The 21,938-nt window shown below is 38.7% G+C and overlaps 5 protein-coding genes across 10 annotated transcripts; 3 read left to right on the top strand and 2 right to left on the bottom strand.

Moving 5' to 3' along the window:
* Position 1: 1 nt before the first annotated feature.
* Positions 2–2,673, bottom strand: LOC107263244 (smad nuclear interacting protein 1). Its single transcript, XM_015730227.2, has 3 exons — positions 1,677–2,673; positions 1,388–1,587; positions 2–1,297 (listed from the first exon to the last, which is right to left on the bottom strand). The coding sequence occupies exons 1-3, from the start codon at positions 2,348–2,350 to the stop codon at positions 600–602; spliced, it is 1,572 nt and encodes a 523-aa protein (XP_015585713.1). The 5' UTR covers positions 2,351–2,673; the 3' UTR covers positions 2–599.
* A 476-nt stretch (positions 2,674–3,149) lies between these two features.
* LOC107263275 (probable serine/threonine-protein kinase yakA) lies at positions 3,150–9,453 on the bottom strand. The gene is made up of 5 exons (XM_015730289.2): positions 9,324–9,453; positions 7,765–8,001; positions 7,516–7,686; positions 3,626–6,693; positions 3,150–3,555 (listed from the first exon to the last, which is right to left on the bottom strand). The coding sequence occupies exons 3-5, from the start codon at positions 7,531–7,533 to the stop codon at positions 3,381–3,383; spliced, it is 3,261 nt and encodes a 1,086-aa protein (XP_015585775.1). The 5' UTR covers positions 7,534–7,686; positions 7,765–8,001; positions 9,324–9,453; the 3' UTR covers positions 3,150–3,380.
* Positions 9,454–9,759: 306 nt separating this feature from the next.
* LOC107263212 (protein RRNAD1) lies at positions 9,760–12,383 on the top strand. 4 transcript variants are annotated; one of them, XM_015730147.2, is made up of 9 exons: positions 9,760–10,029; positions 10,407–10,516; positions 10,623–10,899; positions 10,987–11,135; positions 11,209–11,333; positions 11,400–11,511; positions 11,580–11,733; positions 11,837–11,946; positions 12,016–12,383. In XM_015730147.2, exons 1-9 carry the CDS (start codon positions 9,910–9,912, stop codon positions 12,284–12,286), a joined length of 1,428 nt encoding a protein of 475 aa, XP_015585633.1. In that variant the 5' UTR covers positions 9,760–9,909; the 3' UTR covers positions 12,287–12,383. The 4 variants fall into 4 exon arrangements, with proteins under 4 accessions (XP_015585633.1, XP_015585631.1, XP_024936397.1 ...); XM_015730145.2 differs by having other exon boundaries at positions 11,209–11,511; XM_025080629.1 differs by having other exon boundaries at positions 11,209–11,511; positions 11,837–12,383.
* Positions 12,384–12,734: 351 nt separating this feature from the next.
* On the top strand, positions 12,735–15,242 carry LOC107263262 (ras-related protein Rab-2). Its single transcript, XM_015730265.2, has 4 exons — positions 12,735–12,905; positions 13,519–13,658; positions 13,917–14,273; positions 14,434–15,242. The coding sequence occupies exons 1-4, from the start codon at positions 12,860–12,862 to the stop codon at positions 14,533–14,535; spliced, it is 645 nt and encodes a 214-aa protein (XP_015585751.1). The 5' UTR covers positions 12,735–12,859; the 3' UTR covers positions 14,536–15,242.
* Positions 15,243–16,189: 947 nt separating this feature from the next.
* LOC107263261 (sorting nexin-6) lies at positions 16,190–20,505 on the top strand. 3 transcript variants are annotated; one of them, XM_025080631.1, is made up of 11 exons: positions 16,190–16,661; positions 16,741–16,845; positions 17,005–17,220; positions 17,411–17,532; positions 17,635–17,771; positions 17,833–18,140; positions 18,242–18,424; positions 18,701–18,718; positions 19,038–19,101; positions 19,176–19,261; positions 19,418–20,505. In XM_025080631.1, the coding sequence occupies exons 2-11, from the start codon at positions 16,786–16,788 to the stop codon at positions 19,466–19,468; spliced, it is 1,245 nt and encodes a 414-aa protein (XP_024936399.1). In that variant the 5' UTR covers positions 16,190–16,661; positions 16,741–16,785; the 3' UTR covers positions 19,469–20,505. The 3 variants fall into 3 exon arrangements, with proteins under 3 accessions (XP_024936399.1, XP_015585748.1, XP_015585749.1); XM_015730262.2 differs by having other exon boundaries at positions 16,795–16,845; XM_015730263.1 differs by lacking the exons at positions 16,190–16,661; positions 18,701–18,718 and having other exon boundaries at positions 16,786–16,845.
* The last annotated feature ends 1,433 nt before the right edge of the window (positions 20,506–21,938 follow it).

The raw sequence follows: 21,938 nt of genomic DNA on the forward strand, positions 1-21,938 counted from the left end.
GTCAATTTAATGTCGTTTTATTTGCATTTTATCATCACTTTACATTATATTTTAAAGCAGGGTTATTAATCTGCTCTTTAATATACATAATCCGCTATACGCCGTGCAAATCGATAGACATCGTATAGGATAAAATCAACAAGGCTTTTACCTTTGTTATATTTGGAATAACGACAAGAGGATTTTTACAACGGGTGCAGACTCCGATTCGCGGCCCGTGATATATGAATATCAATAAACTCAAAAAGTACTGTATTTTGACATTGTGATAGAGGAATCAGACATATCTTTCTTTTTTATGATATATTGTATATAGGACTTTTACAGAAATAACATGTTTTCCGACGCTTGTGTGATCAACTGATTTCTATGCATAAATTCTAAAGGACCCTGAATATATAGCGATAAAGAGCGTAAATTAAAATAATTAAAGAAGTCTACAACTTATTTTGGTTCAACTAAAAAAACTGCTCATAGAATTTGTTAACTATAAATCGTAACCTTCGGAATTACCAAAATCGCATTAAATTAGCATTGATCTGAAGATGAGAACGCGATAGGGCGTGTAATTATTTTCAGAATTGACACGATTGCTATAATTATTTTGGAGGAGATACCTGTGCTGTATTGGTGAAGGGGACGTCGTCGTCGAGAGCATCGTCACGGCTGTGCTCGTGTAAAAGTACATATTCTCTTGAACTGAATCCGAAACGTAACACATCCCGTTCCAGAAGTTCGTGATATCTTCTTGCCTCGAGTTTAACGTTATTGACAAATGTGCCATTAGCTGATTCCAGATCTATTAGATATGGACGAATGCGTCGGCCTTCGCCTCCATCTTCTCTTTGAAATGAAACCAAACGATACTGCAGTGCTGCGTGCTGCTTGGAACATGATGGATGGTCCAAAGGAATATCTGCGATTTTTCTATCTCTGCCCATGAGATATGCTGATTGTCGATGAACATATAATGTGGGTAATGCTTTTTCTCCTTTGAAAGGATAGAGCCGCCATCTGCGTTTTGGTTTCCGGGCATCTGATGGCTCGGAATATTTTATCACTACGCCATTCACGGTGTTGGCATCCTCCGTTAACTTTCCGGAAAGTTCAAAGTTTGGTTTCTCCTTCTCCTGTGGTTTAGCTTTTGATTCATCCTTTACAGTGGGACGCCCCCACTCTGGAGAAGGTTCTTCCTTCATTCTCCCTTTTGGATATCTGTCTCTGTTTCCTTCTTCGCCTCTTCTTCTGTCTCGTGGACCTTCTTCGACATGAGAACCACGATTTGAATTAAACGTACCTGGAACAGAGGGGTCATTAGAGATTAATATTACATTAGATAACAAAGGTTGTAAAAGGGTAAGAAGGGAGCAACAGATTTCTGAAATACCTCCATGACCTCTAGATCTGCGTCCTTCATTTGTGTCATGCCTAGGCTTTCTGCGATTTTCATCTTTACCATTTGATTCTCGATTTCTTGAATATCTTTCTCCTGATTCTCTCTTTCGCGATGGGTAATCGCGCCTTGGAGATATCCTGTCGTTCTTTCGACGATTGTCAAATCTAACGTCATCTCTTCTCATGTCACTTCTGTGACATTAACAAGATTATAAATATTTCATGTTATAATAACTTTTATATATTTTATCGTATACACCATCTTATAAAACTTTGCTTACCTGTTTGAATCTCTATATCTTTTATCATGGTCAGGATTCTTTGCACTCTTATCCCACTTCTCTCTAACATCCTTATTGTCATGTCCATCCTTATGAACTCTTCTTCGATTCTCTTGCTGAGATATCCTCTCATCCTTTGTAGCTGGACTTACTCTTTTATCCTTAACCTCAGGGCTGTCCCATTTAGATTTTTCATCATTACGGTCATGCCTCACATCCTTTCCTCCACTTTCATCAATCCTTTCCTTTCTATTAACCTTCTTAACTATTTCAACACTTTTTTCAATCCTTTTTTCCAGCTTTTTTTCCTGTTTTTCATTAGAGCTTTCCTCACTAGTACTGGAACTATCACTACTAGCACTCGATTCACTGTCTGAGGATTCAGACTTTTCGTGAGCCTTTGACTTTTTCTTACTACTCTTCTTCTTAGCCTTATGTTCAGGACTAGAATTATTTTCAGAATCGCTACTAGACGATGACTTTTGTCTCTTCTTCTTTTTTCGTGATCGTTTCCCTACCTCTGAAGATCCACGAGATTTTGATTTTTTTGATTTCTTAGTGTGCTTCGGCGAAGGTTCCGCCTCGGAATCACTGTCGCTTGAACTGTCGTTCTCTGAATCACTAGTATCAACCTCTGAAGTACTATCCTCGCGTTCTCTCTTCTTGTGTCCCATTCTGACGGGCAAGTGTTAACCGTTTAGGTTAGGTATATCCACACCAAATAATACTTTACTTCAGCGTACATTAACTTTTTCTCACAACAGAACCGCTAAACGTATTTCGTTAGAACACCGCACCGCTCGAAGCGGCAGATGTACAATTCCAAAGCAGAATAGTAAGAAATACTGACCGTACCAGCCGACTTGTTATATTAGTTTTTCGTTGCACTGACAGGGGGAACCAGCTGCGTCGTATAAATGTAAGGTATTATATCTAGAAAAAGATATTCTAATCATGTAATGTAGGATCAAATATTTAACTACTGTCCGATGTCATTAAGTTTTAGCGGGGAATGAGGAGAGAATTGCTCTTTCGGCAACTTCAAGTGGTATACTTGGAATGGGACATATTCAAAATCCTAAGAGTACGTTAGACACACTGGTGGCGGCGCTTGACACATTTTCCATGATGCATGGAAGGAGGATTAGAATTCCCGTTTTTATAATACCTTATAAAAATGTACAAGAAGAGTGCCGTTAGGGTAAGAATTTCATGAATGGGGATTATTCGTAATGAGTATTAAGGCAGGAGCGAGTATTTCACAATGCTGAGTAATAAACATATATTAATTCCTACGAACAATTCATGTAGTTTATTAGGGATTCTGAATAATTATTACAGCTTATTAGGGAGGCATTTCCATTCGATAGAGTCCAACGTATGGATTTTATCAATATTGGTGGTAGAGTGAATATAAAAGTAATTCTTTTCGAAAATTGTATTTATTTTTGTATAAAAAAGTATAAAAGAGAAAAGATTTTACAGACATATATACACAATAATACATATTAGGATATCTACATCAGATATTCATAAACGAAGTCTTATTTAATAGCCGGATTTTCTGGTTCCAATTTGTAATCCTGTGAGGAAACGTCGAACCGGTATGTTGCATTATTCGAGGCTTCGTTTTGGGTTAAATTTTGGCACGCGAATCGTTACCATCCTTGCCGCATATGTACATGATTGTTTTCATTGATTTGTCTAATTAGACGTTCGATATGCGGTAGTGGAATCATCCATCGACTCCGAACCATCGGAATTGCTCTCAGCTGCGTCAACGAAAGCCGAAGATAAATCGCCAGCCAATTTACTGACAGCCTGGGAATTTACGTCGTACATATATATTTCTTTCTCTCCATGAGAATCATCCATTGGTCTGTAAAAAAAAATTTGTTTTAGAATAAGAATAGAGCTTTGTTTTACAAAGGAATATTTATGACACTCACGTGGTTACCAAGAGGACAACCGATTGTCTTTGTGGTTCCGTACGACTTTCTTGTTCCAGCCACTTTTTGTAATTTTCAGCATTTGGTTTTTTGACCAATTGCTTGAGTGTGTCGCCAGCCAAGAAGTGGACAGCCTGTACATCATTGACCTTTTTACTCTGACGAGTTTGTTCCGAATCTTTGTCATGAAAATCGTAATCGACCGGTGCCAGGACAACCACGCTAGTAATTTTCCGGCCGTTTAGCTCAGGAACGTCAGGAATTGGAAAGGATGCGCCGCTGACTTTTAAAGGAAGATAACGATTGTATTGAGATTCGTCTTTCGCTCCGACCGTTACAGGTTTTAATTGGGTGGCGTCGTCTTTGATGTGGCGATCGGCAATCGCCTGTCCTTGCGCCGTATTAGGATCGAAATGGACTACTTTCATTTCTACTCCTCCTGGTTTTAAAGTAGCCTGTTCCACCTTTGTTGATTTCTCAATCGGCAATTTTTCTGCGACCTTCGGTCTCTTAGCTATTGTTTTCACCTGTTCGCTTGCAGATGCGGAAGCGCCACCTGCGCCATAGAAATTCGCCAAGGCTTCCGGTGGTAGATTCTCGATGGGAATGTCGCCGACTTTGTCGTAATCTAGAATCTGAATATCGGCGTTACCCAGGATGCCGCTACTCAGCAACTGCTGCCGAATGTCCTCTGGCACTTCGTCGGGAAGATTAGCAATGTTTTCTTGTATTTTGGCTTCATTCTTTGGTGACACTGTCGTTGTTGTTGTTGTATCTTCAGGAATTCTTGAGCTGGGTCTTGTTGTAGTAGTGCTGCTGATCGTAGTGCTGCTGATAATGGATTTTGCGGTAGTCGAGGATATGTTAAGATCTGGGGAATTGCTGATAGGAGTCGCATAGATTTTTTGTGTAGGATTCCCATTGCTACTTTGAAATATAGGTCTACCCCACGTGGATCTTGGTGGTGAAGAAGCAATATGTTGCTGCTGAGGAGTTGGTAAATTTTGGGAGAAGAATTGTTGTGGATTTTGATAAGCATGTTGTTTGTTCAAGTTCAATTGTTGCTTTTGTTGTTGATTTAATAGCTGCTGTTGATTTAGTTGTTGCTGCTGTTGTTGTTTTAATTGTTGCTGTTGTTGCCGCTGTTGATTCAATTGCTGTTGCTGTTGAGCTAATTCTTTCTGCTGTTCAATTAATTGTTGTTGCTGTTGAGAAAGCTGCTGCAACTGTTGAGCCTGAGTAATTAACTGGCTTTGATGGTTTCTTGAGAACTGCTGATTCTCAATCGTGTTTAGTCTTTGGCTAGAAGCAAATTGATGTCCTGAAATTTCTGGTGATTGCGATGCTTGCACCAACAGTTGATTCGGCGGGAATGGGCCAGGATGCAGAGGATTTTCTCTTATCGAATAATGCTGTTCTAATTTTGGTACAGCCTTCAATATCTCCCCACCGGCCTTCTGTGGCTGCACCTGTTGCTGCTGTTGTTGTATGGAATGACTTGTTTGGCCAAATTTCAATTGCTGCTGTTGATACTGCTGTTCTTGACGTTCCTGCTCCTGTTGGCGCCTTTGCTGTTCTAAAATTCTTTGTTGCTCTTGTATTCTCTGTTGCTCTTGTATTCTCTGCTGCTCTTGTATTCTCTGCTGCTCTTGCACTCGCTGCTGTTCTTGCACTCGCTGCTGTTCCTGTACTCGCTGTTGCTCTTGAACTCGTTGTTGCTCAATCTGCCTTTGTTGATCCTGTAGTCGATGCTGTTCTTGCAGTCGCTGTTGTTCGCGTTGCTTTATTAGTTCCTGGTGCCGGCGCTGTTCAAGATATCGTTGCTTCTCCTGCTCCTGCTGCTTATAATTCTGCAATTGTCGTGCCGGTTGTGCATGCTGCTCCGAATTGAAGTTTCCAGGCTGAACGGGAGGCTGTGGTTGATTCTGTATGTGAACACTCTGATGGGAGACAGAAAGGGTCGGTGGGAAGCCTGGTTGTTGAGGATGATTGATGTTGACACTATGTGGCGGCACAAACGAATTAAACGGTACCCTCTGCTGAATATCAGGTAAGCCTTGAATAGTTATTGGTGGTCTCTGAGGTCTCTGAGGGTTCCTGATTTGTGGAGGCGTCTGAAATTGCTGTTGCTGTTGGAAATTTGGTAGACCTTGCTGTTGCAATTGTTGTTGCAGCTGCTGCTGTTGCTGAGGCGGAAGTTGCTGAGGTGGAAAGGAGTTTACGATTCTCTGTTGAGGGAAAGCAGGTGCGACTCTGTGGGGAACGGGTTGAAGAGATTGATAAGGTCCATGCTGTCTCTTCGTAGAACCAGAAAATATTGGTCCCGGAACCGAGAAACTTGGCGATGGTGGAGCATCGTGATCACTGCGCTTATTGTGATTATTCGGTGGTAACTGTTCCTTCCCAAAAGTTACTCTTATTCCCGAACTTCCAGCATGATAAACCTCGCTCTCCGGTCGAATAACAGTCCTCAGTGTAGTCGTAGAGGTTGGTTCAATCGGTGGCAATGGCGTAGCGGATGCTGTAGGAGCAGATTCCTCGTATGGTGCGGATGATTTGGGTAAAATTTCTTCATGGGTCTCAACAGGTGTTATGGCAGGTATTGGACGATCGTATACAACTCTTGGCTTCTCATCTCCATAGCCCTTCTTCTTCTCATACTTCACATAGAACACCTGAATAGGTTCCTTGGTGGGTCTGGGCTGTGTTGGCTGTGGAGGTGGTACCGGAGTCGGCAAGCTTTCATTCGACTCCTTGATGATGATCTCGATGATCGGTTCCGGTTCAGTGGGATAGTAATTATAGGGTGCTTCATCATAGTAACCATCATCGTTCTTGGCGCTTGCCAAAGGATCGTAAAGTGGATCCCTCTGGGAATACTGAATCATCGGCTCCATCTGCACGGCATAAGGTGGAGGTCTTGGACCCCTTCTAGGATAAAAGGCGATCTGCTGCCTCTTGCCACGAGTCTTGCTCTTCTCCTTGGCGGTGGCAGCTGCAGCATCCAAGCTAGGCAGAAGAGCTAAGACGACGGCCACGGCCGCGGCCAAGGCCAGCAGGCCGTGTCTCTGAAAAAGAAAAAAAGCACGCGGTTAGCCAGGATTAACTCGTTGCCGATCGGTCATAACAGCCATGGCTTCCGTGAACGTAATGTAAACGGCTCATTAGACGCGTAACCGAGTGACCCGGTTAATAACGAGAGAAGACATCCTGCACGACAAGAACCCAATCGATTGGTATTCTAGCTGCGCCGAACGGACAGTTAACCACTGCCTGATAAGCGATTCCCACTCCGCGATGCTCTCGATATGGTAAAGTCAGGTTACCCTCGATATTACCTATAGGATTATCGATACCAGTGAATTGGCATTTTTTTACAGTACTATACAATTTTTGATTATCATGGAAATATGTTGATTTTATGGAAATGGGTAAAAATCGTTACTGGGCAAATTTACGATGAATGACGATAGACGTGAACTATCTATCCTTATCGAGACGACACACTTTGACTGTTTGAAATAAAGAGATCCGTTAACCGGTTATGTGTTAATATAGAAATACCGTAAGGCTTCGAAATATTCTTCAGGTATTTAAACAAGTTAAGGTAAACGACGTAGATTAAAATCAAACATAACTTCTGTTCCTCATGTATGCAAGGAATCATTTCGTATGCCTGGTACACGGCGTATCGATTTCTCTCTTCGAATTTCACGAAGTGACTCGTGTGCAAGAAAAGTCATGATTGACCCGGAGCTCTCCCTTATGGAAAACATTCCTCGTGAACTAATAACACTCTCGACGAAGAAGTATCACGAGTAAACTACGAGGATTAAGAAAATCCCAAGAAATTAAAAGGAAAAAAAATCTATAATCACTCCCATAATTACCATCTTCAAGAATCGCATTCTTTCTCGACTTTCTTCAGGTTTTTCTTCCTTTTCTCTTTCTTTACTATTTCACACGAAACTTTTGTAATGTCTCCCAAAAGGCACAACTTCACTTTCTGGGATATTCTTGAGCAGATCCTCGACTCAGGAAGGTACAAGCGGCATGGTGGTCTAATGGGAAAAGAAAATAAAAGGAAATGAAGAAGGAGAAAGAGGGAAGGAAGAAGATTAATGCTCCAGGTACGTTACTCGTTTTCGGATCAAGTCTCGGATGAGAACTGAAGACGGTTTGGGTGGCGAAGCATATCGGATCCTTATTTCTTCCCACTACGAAGACTCAAGATGCTCGGAACTCGCTCCTCTCTAATATCAAGTGCGGTGGGGCACCTTTCTCTGGCTTAGCTGGGTCCTCGATGCGATACGTATGCCAAGAGGTAGACAGGCTGCTAGGCGGGTAGGTAGACACTTTACTTCTGGCCAGCATGACTGCAGACGTATGAAAATAAAAATAATAAAAAATAAATTTCAAAACTTAAGCATGCCATCTTTCTTTGAAAGATCTTATTGAGTATTACGTGTTACGTTAATGGTCCTGATGTTTTCCAGGGTGACCTATGAATTTCAGCAAAAGGACATACGAAAATATCCACTCTCTAATAGGAATATTCATAGTCAGTCTTGAGACGCTTCATTGTATGCAAAATTAAATTGAATTTACTGAAGATTTGAATATTTACTTTTACACGGGATGTCACTTGAAAGTTTCACTTAAACGATCCAGACGGATACTCGGCTTCCTTTGTGCGTGGGAGGATCTCTTAATGGTGAAAAAAAAGGAGAGTGTAGAAAGGCATTCTTCGATTCTTAGGGTGAAAAATTCTTTTAAGTGGAATTAACAATTGCGAGGATGGCGAAGCGTTAAGTAAAGTTTCGTTATAAAACGATGAATTTCCGCTCTATGTATTTATACGTTTTTATAGCTTTTACGGTTATTATGCTTAGTGATGTATATATTTTTTCCAAGATTTCCACTAAATTATAGGCAGGAATATGTAAGCTCGAGTGAGCGTAACGCGTTATATTCTCGTTAATTTGTTTAAGCAGACGGTTACGAAAGGTAGAGATCCTGGTGGAATAATAATAACCTGCTGATCTAACGCAGATCAATCCAAATAGACTGATAGACGTAGAGTAATCTAATAGACTGACGGGTAGAATCCTAATTCACTGAGCCGTAACTAGTTTATTAATATTTCATTATTTCTTCATGAGATCTTTCGTCCTTGTCTTGTCGACCTCTTGAACTCTCCAGCGAAACGCTCCGAGGTCCACTGCAAACTTATTCCTTACTTTCGGTCCACGGTGACACGGACTGCAGCCTCAGGGAATGATCTCCGATTCGAAAGTTCACGGAATTCATACATCCTCGGAGTTAATCTTGAAGGAATGTATTGCCGCTCGATCGCTGGATCTTCCTTGGGCAGAAGAGACTCGTCTTGGAGCATTTGGCGAACGTCCACCATCACCTGAGAGATCCAAGTCCCGCGTCCTACTTGGTAACTTTCACTTACGCTGCCGTAAGAGGTCCATATGATTCTTGTAAGAAGAAATTATTAGCAAATTTTTGAAATTCATATTATCCACTTGATCGTTCCATTTCCTTCCTTTGGAGTAATCTCAGTTGCTTAGGATCATCGGTCATTAAAATCATAACGATTTCTGTTTTTATTAAGAAAGTTTTATGTGTTAATGATTCAAATGGATGAAACTGAAATAATCATAATGTTGCTATAGGCACTTTTACTCACCGATTCTAAATGACAAATGCCAGTGGTGCCTTGTTGTCAAATACTTTCTGTCTTCCCTTTTCCTTTCTTCTCTCTCTCTCTCTCTCTCCCTCTCTTACTATGGTGCCAGACCTATCGTTGTAGTGATAATTACGCCAGCTGCCGATGGTAAAGATTACATTTTTTTGCTCGGGTTCTGAGTCTAAGAACTCATGAAGAGTCAAGTACTGCGATTCCCCCTTTACACGGATAGACAGTTTATGTATGTAGACTACGTAGCGCTTCGAGAGCAGGAGGCCTACCGAGTAATAACGTAACTGTTGAAGAGTGAAAGTGCTTGCAAAGTGGGACGTAGGAACTCTACTGGATTTTATAATTAACAAATAAACTGAATAAATCTTTCATGCGTTCGTAAGCCATACGTTCTAATAGCGAAAATAGTTAGAATCATCTTTCATAATTTTATAACGCTTAAACCATATTACGTGTGACTGACTATTCTAAATGCATATATTAAATATTGACGTTGACAATTACTACGAACGAAAGTAAAAAGAAAAGAGTTGTTCAAATATTTCCCGGTTCGAGATAACCTGTGGTAGTTACTATGGCGACTACAGACGTTCACGAGTGCGCCTGCGGCGTCTGTCGGGGATCCCGTGTAGCTTTGCAACAAATCTTGCGACTTCTGGACGTGTACGGATGGCTGCTGGATTCCTACGTAGTGGTCTGTATAATTTAAACGAATTACGAAACTACCTATTCTCTCGTAGTCATCTATCCGTATAAGTTTCATCTGTGAACACAGAGCGGCGCACTGTGCCATGAACAAGGCAATTAAGTAGATTGCCGTGCTTATTAGGTCGCTTTTGGTGCGTGAGAGTCTCGGGACGCCGACACGACGGCTTGGCGCTCGCGGGAAATTACGAGCGCTCAAAGCGTTCAGAATGTCCAGAGTTCGTCTGAGTACATTCTGAGCGAAATAGGAAAGGAGTCTGAGTACTGATGAGTGTGATGACACTCCGACCGGATCGTGTAAACTGCTCTAGAATCTTCTCTGGATAACTTCATTTCATCAGATTTCTCTTGGATCTTTTTTTTCAGGATTTCTTTCAAGAAAATTTATGGGATAAACTACCGATAGAATGGCGTCACATTATGGAAGTCGTAACCCCGGAAGAATTGGGATCATGGTTACTGGGAGAATCTCAGAGGTGTGTACACATGTATATCTATAGTGGTTTAGATGGTGCATGTAACCATACGTATATGAAGTACAGAGTTGAAGAGTCGTTTAATAACTTTCTCTTGTGATTTAAGCAAACGCTCGTGGCCGCTGACTTTGCTGGCGTTACGGAAATGTATATGGAGTTTTGGAATTAACAGAGATCATGTCAATCCCAAAATTATTCAGTGTCGTAATGGACTGAACCTGCGCAAGGTCGTAAATCCTGATCGTATTTCCATGGAAAAGAACGAGAGCAATACTCGATCGAGCAATGGCTGCAACAGTCGTGAGACGCTTTTAAAATTGCAAAATCATTTTACGAAGCACGTCAAGATGAAGAAACGTCACGAGATCGAAAAGATTGCTCAGGTTGGCACGATGACGAGAGTCTATACTTTCCTGGAAGGCTTCTATTGTTTCGCACTGTTAATTATAGAAGACAATTTTAATTTTTAGATTGCCACCGATTGCGCATCTGCTGCGGATTCTGAACGTATTGTCGACGTGGGCGCCGGGATGGGACACTTGGCACGAGTTCTGGCCTACAAATATGGATTGTGTGTTCTTTGCATAGAACAGCAAGAGTCGCTTTCTCGGAGAGCGAGGTATTTTAGTAGGGAGATTGTACCCATGCTTTTCTGTGAAATTAATAATTATAAAAGACTTATTATGTTTTAGAGAATGCGATGGGGAATTTTTCATCACTGTACGCAAATCGTTGCCTGATTTTAAAGGAAAGAAACCTGAACACGTTACACTCGAAGTAAATACGTCGAGCGACACGAGAACGAAGTTACCTGATTGTATCAATGAAATATTTAATAATCGCTTTAATGTTAAAGCAGACAGACAAGGTTTTGGTTTTATAGGTCTCCACCCTTGCGGTGATTTAGCAGCTACTTTGTTAAGATTATATTCGGAGCAGGAGAATATCAAATTTATTTGTATCGTCGGCTGTTGTTATATGAAACTTACACTTGAGTGAGTAAATCATAGTTTGAAGACGATTTTTATTGGATTCAGGTAATTGAAGGATTTTTGGGTTTTAGGGAAACCGAAGAAAAGCCAAGAGGATATCCGCTTAGCAGGTATCTTTCGCAATTGAAAAATAATAGTCTATCGTATACTGCCTTGGAAGTGGGTTGCCACGCTATTGAGAGTTACTGCGATAAATTGAAGACGGGCAAAATCGAGGATTTAATAGTAATGCATTTATTTTGAGAAACTTAGATGTTCAATTTCGTCGACGTAATTCGTTTTTGCATAATTTTAATGTTACAAAAAGTGACCCTAATTCGTGTTTCAGGTTCATGCATATAGAGCGGCATTGGAGAGTATATTAGTTGCAAAGAACGAGAAATTGCGACACGCTCATCTAAAAAGTGTAAAAGTGACCAGAGGCATTACTTTTGAATGGTTGGTATTATCATTATTTGGATATTCTTGTTGCTGTGATTATTTTTCAAGAGCGATGTATATTTTTAGCTATTGCAAGATGGCTACTGCAAATTTACCATCAGAATATCAACCGAATGATTCGGACTTCAAGAAACCGTGCGTTACAGAATTTTTAAAATCTTGGTGGAGAGCCGTCGCCTTTAGTTCTCTACGATTTATGTTGGCACCCTTAGTGGAAACTGTTGTTTTACTCGATAGATTTTTATTTCTTTCCGAAAAGAATTTAGCACCCACGCTTACGCCAATATTTGATCCACGATTATCTCCAAGAAATTTTGTACTGACATCAATTAAATGAGAAGATATATTTTGAAATCAATTGAATATAGTATTAAAATTTGATTTAAGATCCTGAACATAAGTTGTGTTTCGTTGAAATAAAATCATACCGTTTCTTTGCGTCTTCACTTTCACTTATTGTGGATAGAAGTCAAGAAGTACCAACTCATTTGGTCACGTTGACTTTGCATGCATCTCATACATGGTTCAATTAGCTGTGCTAGATCGTGAAAGTGTGAAATTTCAGGGTCGAAATCTGCCTGCTGATTCGTTCCATGTTCAATGTTGGTTAAGAAGCGCGGTATTCTTTTTTCCCGCTTTCGGAACCGAGCATTTAATAAAAGTAAATTCTCAATGCAACGACAGCTCCGCTACAGCTGCTTCCGGCGGAAGTACAGAGCGATTGTGGCACCACTTTTGTGAGTGGTCGCTTTACAAAACGCTACGAATGAGACGAATTGCGCCGAGTTTAGTCGAAGTGATTCAATGACGTCAGGACCAAGCAGAAGAGATAAAACAGCTAAAAAACTGAAACTGTGGTTTCTCGCGTGTTAAAAAGTTCTTGATTCTAACGAGTTCAACGATTTCGAAAATGTCTTACGCATACCTTTTCAAGTACATCATCATTGGAGATACGGGTGAGTATTTTGAGCATTGTCCTGTAACTCTAAAAAACAAATCTTCCGCATTACGTCTTCCGTGACAGCTCCCATTGTTTTCTTCTCTTTTATTCTACCAATTTTCACTTCTTCATCCGCAGATGCTTTTGCTCCATGGAATTTTTCGATGTTTCAAGATATATCAATTTCTCTTCAAAAATACATAAAAGATTTTTATCCATTTCAGCGAAATCCTATTATGGAAGTATTTATTTCTTCTTCATTGGATATTTTATTTATTAGTATATCTTCGTGAATTTTTAATTAATTCAGTTTCAGCTCATTATTTTTTAATAATGTATTTTAAATTTCAATTTATTCTTTTTGTTAATACTTTTTGGTAACAAGTTGATTCATTTTTGGGCCATTTGTATTTATAATGCTATAATATTGTATTGTTGTATCGTACACTGTGATTGTTTTTATCCTACAAGTATGACCCAGCAATTTTTTGTCCGTTGCTAGTGCAACGTAATTTCATGCTCTAATTAAGAACAGGTGTACCTTAATCTTGTATAACTTTTTAATGAAAATGAGAATGGCTGTTCATAGTATCCTAATATAAAAAATATTTTTCTTTAAACGTGTGCAGGAGTTGGAAAGTCCTGTCTTCTTCTGCAATTCACGGACAAGCGATTTCAACCAGTTCATGATTTGACCATTGGTGTTGAATTCGGTGCACGTATGATCACCATCGATGGCAAGCAGATCAAACTGCAAATCTGGGATACTGTAATTACTACCTACATGTCTTTTATAACTTTGTTACACGTTTGAACTGACTATAACCAAGACTGACATAAGCAAATAATCTTAATATGGTACATGTACTTTGATCATAAGAATATCAAAGTAGTAGCCTTTTATCTGATTTTCTCTGACTCATCTGTGTATTTCCAACAATATTTTATGTGTTGTATGCATTTAGATATTGTATATTTCTTTTAAAAATGAGCACGGCAAGACTGATGTTTATAAATGATGATTCAGGCAGGACAAGAGGCATTCCGTTCAATCACTCGATCATATTATCGTGGCGCAGCAGGAGCTCTTCTGGTATACGACATTACTCGTAGAGAGACATTCAATCACCTGACGACATGGCTGGAAGATGCGAGGCAACACTCGAATTCGAATATGGTGATCATGTTAATCGGAAACAAGAGCGATTTGGATTCGCGGCGGGAGGTGAGAAGAGAGGAAGGTGAAGCATTCGCACGTGAACACGGTCTGGTCTTCATGGAGACAAGCGCTAAGACGGCTGCTAACGTGGAAGAAGCTTTCATCAACACAGCCAAAGAAATTTACGAAAAGATCCAAGAAGGCGTGTTCGATATAAACAACGAGGTGAGTATATTTTTTGGGAGCACAAAAACCCTAAGGATGCTTTTTAGCATGGCAATATTTATTATCTTCAAATTTATTATTAAAAGATCAAAGCTCTATGTGATACCGGAAGCGTATCAGTCAATTCCGTGAGTGTGTCACGATGCTATTATTTTTCCAGGCAAACGGAATCAAGATTGGACCTCAGCACTCGCCCACGAGCCCCGGCGGACTTGCCGGAAATGGTGGCCAGGGCGGTGCGCAAGGCGGTGGGTGCTGCTAGGGCCTGGGGCTCTACTGCCCTCCGCTCCATTCTTCTCCAATCTGAACCGATCATACCCGATCCCGATTCTAATTACTCATTTTATCCTATTCCCTATTCCCTATTCCCTATTCCCTTGGTCCCCGCGTATCCTCTCCCCCACACTATCTTCCACATCTACTTCTACTTTGTACATTTAATTTTGTGTGTGTCGCGGTTCGGGGTAACGAGTGATAATTGGTGTATTTATTATTTAATTTAACTTAACACGTAACGGTAGAAATATCCTAAGTCAAACGTGTTGTGTATCGCTCACAGAAAATGAAAAGACAAGGATAAAATACAATAAAGGCTAATGATTCACAGTTTTTTCAGATAACAAAACCTGTCGCCAGGAACTCTGCAGTTCTTCGCTCGATTCTCTCGTTGCGTCGACTGCGTTATTTTATTATATTAGGTTCGTATATAGATCCTCTTGTCAATGCGGTGAACAATGTATCAAATAATTATCATTAGTTACTGTATATTTGTAACGGATACTTTTCAACGACATTTATTGAATCATTTGGAACTATTGGCATCCTATGGAGGCAAAGTGAATTTCTATTATTCTGATCCGAAGTCCTCGCGCTTCGATTTACACTCGTTTAACTAGCGCGACAATATGTATATGTATGTACTATTGATGTATCTAAATGACGAATATATGAAAAAGATAAAAAATTCAATCACTCCTATTTGGAGTCCTATGTAACCACATCAATGTTCCACTCAACTGAACTTGAAGGAACTTTTAGAAAATTACGTAATGGCGGTATTATTATTTGTGATAGATGATGAGCGTAAAACAAAATATAATAGAAACCCATTCAATATAGTCCAACAAAGAAAGAGCAAATAATTCAAAATGATCTCAAATTATGCGATTCGCCAATTTCATACTTTAGCAGTGAAAAAAGAAGAAAAAATTCTCAATCGATACTAGAATATATAGGTGTGCTACTTATTAAGCGATAATTTGCATGGTCCCAGCTCCGATAAAATATATGCGATATTAGCAAACACTGAATCATCCATAAAAATGTTGTTCCGTTAACAAAAAATGCGTTTAGCGAATATAAATAAATTAGATCTTAATCAAGCGGTATCGTTGCGAGATCTATAGAGTTTTGTTCAGTAAAAGTGATTAGCGCACATTGGTAGCACTTTACAATTAACGATTACATATAGTACTAGTCAATAATAAGGAGGAAGTAATTTTACTGAACATTAAAAAGAGATAATGATCAAGGATGTCAAGATGGACGGTAATCGATTTATCAAGATTTCTAAAGGTCGCGCTTAAAAAAACATTTAAATACCTGCGTTTCTTGCTTAGTAATGATTCGAGTCCAATTACTATAAGAACTATTTTACCTACATGCGAATCAGTGCTTTAAATTTTAATCATGCTTGTATCTTTATTATCGAATAATATATACCAATTTTATGAATTGACCCGTGGATTATCCCCGTTTTAGGATATTCTTTCTTTACTTTTCCTTCAACCACTTGCGAGCTGTTCTCCAAAAAGTACGAAATATTTGTATCCAAAGATAATATTCTGTCTAATGAAAATTGTAAGTTACAGCCAATTGGAGGAGTCGTATTTCCACAGACTGTCCGAATGCATGCGCGATGATTTCTTCAACTGGAATTCATCGGAGGCTAAAGGCCATGTTAAAGGCTATCTTTCGGAATCGTTTGGAAACACCGAAGTGCTCGTGGATGTGTTCGCCTTGAGCCCGTATGGCCCAGTGTGTTATGCCCTGTGTATCATTTATTTCGTGTGTAGCAAGCTATAACCACACACTGTAACAAATAATATATACGTGTTTATTTATCGCTATTCGAATACGCTTGATTAGCATATACGCAAGCATCTAGCTACGCCTACGTTCCTTCCTACAGCTGATACGTCGGCATAGCTTTGTTTTTCCTCTCTATGAAATGTCGTGAGCCATATTCTCCGCGGCCGAGAGAGTTATTCGACGCGTGTCTCTACGGGTTTCGAGTAGTGAATTATTATTCGACAAAATATTTTTGACACTTCATTTGGTATATTTTGACAGTTGCTTCGTGACAAGAAGCTGCTTGACGCCATGATGGTAGGTGGAACCTGTTATCATTTGCCAACCGGTCATCCGGTATATCCAATTTTTCATCTTTAAAATTGAGATACTCTAGTTTGAGGGCTTGCTTCCGAAGACTGTTGATATTTAGTGGCAAATCATGTTGCAGGACGGAATATGCGAGACTGAGGATATACTAAATAGTGCACCTCCTAAAAAGGTATGTATATTGGATTCTTTCTGTTAGTTTAAGTCTTTTGCTATTGATGCTCGTTTTTTTTCCCCAATTATTACACTTGGTTATTGCGTTGTACTTTTTTCTGCTTCTTTCAAATGAATTTATTTATATATTTCATGGTTGTTATCTTACCTTTCACAGACTATTCATGCTGATACTGTTGACTTGTCTGACAAGTCACTGCAGGTGGATATTTCAGATGCGCTCAGTGAAAAAGATAAAGTTAAATTTACTGTGCATACCAAGACTACTTTGCCTGAATTTCAAAAACCAGAGTTCCTTGTGGTTAGGCAGCATGAGGAATTTGTCTGGCTTCATGATCGATTTGAGGAGAACGAAGAGTATGCTGGGTATATTGTACGTTGTCTATGGTTTATTAAATGTTTATTACATTGTTCCCCTTCACATCTCAAGTTTGATTAACCTACTATCTGTATTCTTATTCGATCGTATTCTTTTTTTTTTTATATAATATGTAGCTTTCATGCAGCTGGAATCATTACTTTTCCATTGAGCTGTGACCACAGATTATTAATGTACTTTATAGATTCCACCAGTGCCACCTCGACCTGACTTTGATGCTTCAAGAGAAAAATTACAAAAATTGGGTGAGGGCGAAGGAACAATGACACGAGAAGAATTTACAAAAATGAAACAAGAATTAGAAGCGTGAGTTATGTTTATTTATTACATGTTGAATTTACGCAGTCCGCTGTGTCTCTACTTCATTTAACTTGAAAGTTTGGAATTACAAATTTACTTTTCTTCCAGAGAATATCTAGCTACTTTTAAAAAGACAGTAGCAATGCATGAAATGTTCCTTACGAGACTTGCTCATCACCCAGTGTTTCGAAATGATCATAACCTTAGAGTGTTCCTAGAATATGATCAAGATCTCTGCGTAAGAGGTAGATATCGATTGATTAAACTAAACCTGTGACATCTTTACATGGGTGATATTACTTTCAGGAAAGAATAAAATGGAAATGTTTGGTGGATTGGTGAAGTCGTTTTCAAAAACGACAGACGAGTATTATCTTTCGGCAACTGTGAAGGATGTGAATGATTTTTTCGATCAAGAAATGACATTTCTACAGCAATACCATCATAATCTAAAAGAAGCAACAAGTCGTGCTGACCGACAGACAGCAAAACATAAAGACGTTGCAGATTCGTACATAAAAATATCAACTAATTTACTTCAATTGGCTATAATAGATACTGGAAAATTGGAAAGGTTTCTCACTAAAATTGCAGAGACTTTTGAGAAATTGAGGGTAAGAATCATCGTTTGTTATCAACGCATATAGTAATAATTGAAGCACAATTAATTTTGCACAATTTTTTATTCATCCAATTCTTTCGATTACGTTTACAGAAAGTGGAAGGACGCGTAGCGTCAGACGAGGATCTCAAATTGTCGGATACTCTTCGTTATTACATGAGAGATACGGCAGCCGCAAAAAGGCTGCTCTTCCGAAGATTAAAGGCGTTGCACGCCTACGAAACAGCGAATCGCACGCTGGAAAAGGCTCGTGCGAAAAATAAGGATGTTCACGCGGTAAGTCAATAAAACGAAAACATTATTATTCTCGGTTTTCGCAGAATCCGCTATTATGTCGGTAAAGCAAACGGTGCGCTGAGGCAAACTCGTGAAATGAAATAACAAAAGAATGTCTGTAATATCGGGAACAATATCTGTATTCCCTAGACGCGAATAATGTAATAAAAATATTCTATATAGCCCAGACTTTATCGTCCGGTAGGTAGCACTATAGTGCGCAAAACAAACACGACAAATTCTAATGGATAAATTTGATTTTTCTTGCTCCTGAAGGCTCTGGAGGTTGCAGAGGTGTGTCTTTTTCCGTATATGCATTGTGTCTTTTTGTCAGCTTAATAAACGATATATTTGCATGCCTATTTAAAAAAGAATCGAAGAAAAAAGAAAAAGTTTTATTTTAAGCTGTATAAATCGTAGAATCCGTTGATATCGGAATTAAATCTAGCGTTGCCTCGGCAGTTGGATATTTATGGAATGACTAGGGGAGCAAAAACAATGTTTTATCAAATCGTGAAAAAAAGAAAAGAATATTACGCTGCCGCATTTTAACTTATCCATCCTCTGCTCCTCGTTATTTAATTCTAATTGATCGCATCGTCTTTTCGCAAAGGCCGAACAGGCGCAGACCGAAGCTTGCGAAAAGTTTGAGCAGATGTCCGACAAGGGCAAAGAAGGTGGGTCCCACTCTAGCTTCAGATCTTTTGCCATTAAATCCTTTCGATTATGTAAATATCATTTGTACTTTTAGAACTAACGGATTTCAAGACGAGACGCGTTGCTGCTTTTAAGAAGAATCTTATAGAACTCACAGAACTGGAGATTAAACACGCCAAGGTACGACTTCGATTACTTCAACGTTTCTCTTCGAATGCAATAAAAAGAGAATTTAGGGTGGCAATAAAAACAATGGGTGGTGAGAACGGTGGGACGTTGGGGAGGGATTCACTCTACTGATTGGTAGGTATTAAAAGTAATTCAATCTACTTACAGACGCACGCAGAATTGCTCAAAAAGTGTTTGACGGTCCTTCGAGAAGAGTGATCGAAGTCTGCCAATAGTCATGGCTCTATCACCATGCATCCTCAACATGCAAATAACAGTTTATTTAACGAATAATGATAATATAACGATATTGTAAAATATTATATTTTTTGTTATCGCTAGATTAGCAGGATATCGAATAAAAAGATATTGTATTAGGGGCCGCGAGGGGTGGTTTGTTCTCCTTCGTAAAACAGCCACAGCATCGTCTGTTTTTCAATTTTTTTTTCTTGGATCTTGTTGTATCGATCAATCTAACAAATTTATAATCTTCTTTCTCTCTATTAGAAAACTTGTAATATCAGTTTTTATTTACCACCGGTTATTAGTTTTACATTAAAGCCTTTCATTTAGGGGTTCGCATTTATCTAATATGATTGATCGATTTTATTGTGCGATTCTTTATATTCTTATAGCATATCAGTCTATATAAGTAAACTATAGATACTGTTTATTCTTAGATATCAATTAATTATCTATTGTTATTTTTTCAAAATAATTATCATTATTGAACTAATTGTTTATGATCCCTTGAAGATTATTTCCTCGCCAGTTACAAATCCTAATGGCGACAGGCTCAAAGGACATAGATACGTTATCTATACAATTGTTCCATTTATAAGATACTTGGATACAAATAATTGTCTCCCGTTATTTCTCGTGATAAGAATTAGTAAGTAACATTGATAAAGATTCATTAACTATTTTGTTTTGCTCAGATTAAATCATTGTGATGATAAAGGAACGAAGCCAGAAGGACAAGAAGGAGCTTCTGGAGAAAATGAAGGATAAATGAAAATCACCTGATACTTTATACGATTCTTTCAATTATTCTTAATACGTAATTAACTTTGTAATTATAAATCATAACACTGAGCCAAACGTCTTTCACGTGCAATGCAATCCGCCTAGTTAGGATCCCCTCAGACCCCTCGCAGGTTGATAAATCTTGAATCTATAAAGCGTTACATTTATAAAGTAAGTCCTTCTATATTATATAAATAAAGTATACGTATACACAAACGGACAAACGATAATGGTCGCCTTATTTATTGTCAATGAAATATATAATTTGTCCATTTACCAATTAACGCAATACTTATTAATATATTTCAATAGACGTTATTTATTCCTTCGTTTGTAAAACGAAACAAGCACTTCTAGAGGTACCGAACCGTAAATATTTCTTTGTGCTAAAATATGTAAAAATGTATAACCATCGTCAAAGAAAATCGATCATCAAAAGAAATTCTTCTCGCAGGTCCAAGAAAGTTTGCTCCGTCGAGTCGACTACGATCCTAGGAATTCGTCTCCTTCGTTAAGTCAGTATTAAACGAACGACTGCCGGTAATACGTCTTTCTTGAAGTAACGAGCCACCACGCACAGAAAACGTCAAGTTTAAAAAGGAGCGACAGTCACGCAACACGAACTTGGCCAAGCGGCAAACATCCGTCTCGGGCGTCGCGACACTTCAAGCGTGGGAAATAAAGAGGAAGTGCTACAAAGGGTGATTCACGATTTCATACATTTTTATTGAATCGAATGGTTTCCCCCTATAATACATGATTGCAGACATATACTGAGAAATTTTTAAGTTGCAAGTTATCCTTTAATTCTTTTAGAATTAATTCTGAAATTCCACTGTAAATCTTCTAGATTTATAAATATATATATATACTTAGATGACTTTAAATATATGTATATATTTATATACATATATATATATATATATATATATATATATACTTTATCATCTTAGCCTTTTATTAACAGAGCCTATACATATATTTTATATATATATATATATCTTTTTTATTTTCTCTCGATACGATCGATACGTTAAACTACGCGTACGTATTTCACGAGTCCTAAGTGGCAAATAATAAATACGTGCGCGCCGTTCAGCAACGATTCGGTTTTTTTTACCTTTTATTCTGGCTTGATCTTAATTATCTTTGTAATTACATGGTAATCCGTGATCAATAATAAAAGACTGATTTATCACGTAATATAAAATACTTTGTCACGTAACGAGTCCTTATGAGAATGTGTCTTTGCTATTACATATATATATATATATATATATAAAGATATACGCATATGTATATGAGAAAAAAAAGATGGAAAAAGACAAAAAATGCTGCGCGCGAATTTTGTTTTGTTTAAACTCATTTTGCTAAAACTGCGCCAGCGAGTTCATACGAATACATGAAATGTAAAATAGTCTAACAGCCACTCGGCGTTTGTTTGCACCTCGTATTATTTTTTCATATCCATCCTCCGGTTATCTTTTGGTCCATCTTCGATTCTCCCCTATTATTGCACTCTCTCTCTCTCTCTCCCTCTCTCCCAAGTGCTTAGTCTTCCTTTGGAAAAAAAAAAGATAACGGGACCAAGAGATAGCAGAGAATCATTCAAATCCATCGATGCGCAGTTCCAACCCCAATGACTTGTCGTTAAGCGTTCCAA

The sequence above is a fragment of the Cephus cinctus genome, unplaced genomic scaffold (genome assembly GCF_000341935.2).
Source record: "Cephus cinctus unplaced genomic scaffold, Ccin1 Ccin1_scaffold0143, whole genome shotgun sequence".
NCBI classification, from domain to species: Eukaryota; Metazoa; Arthropoda; class Insecta; order Hymenoptera; family Cephidae; genus Cephus; species Cephus cinctus.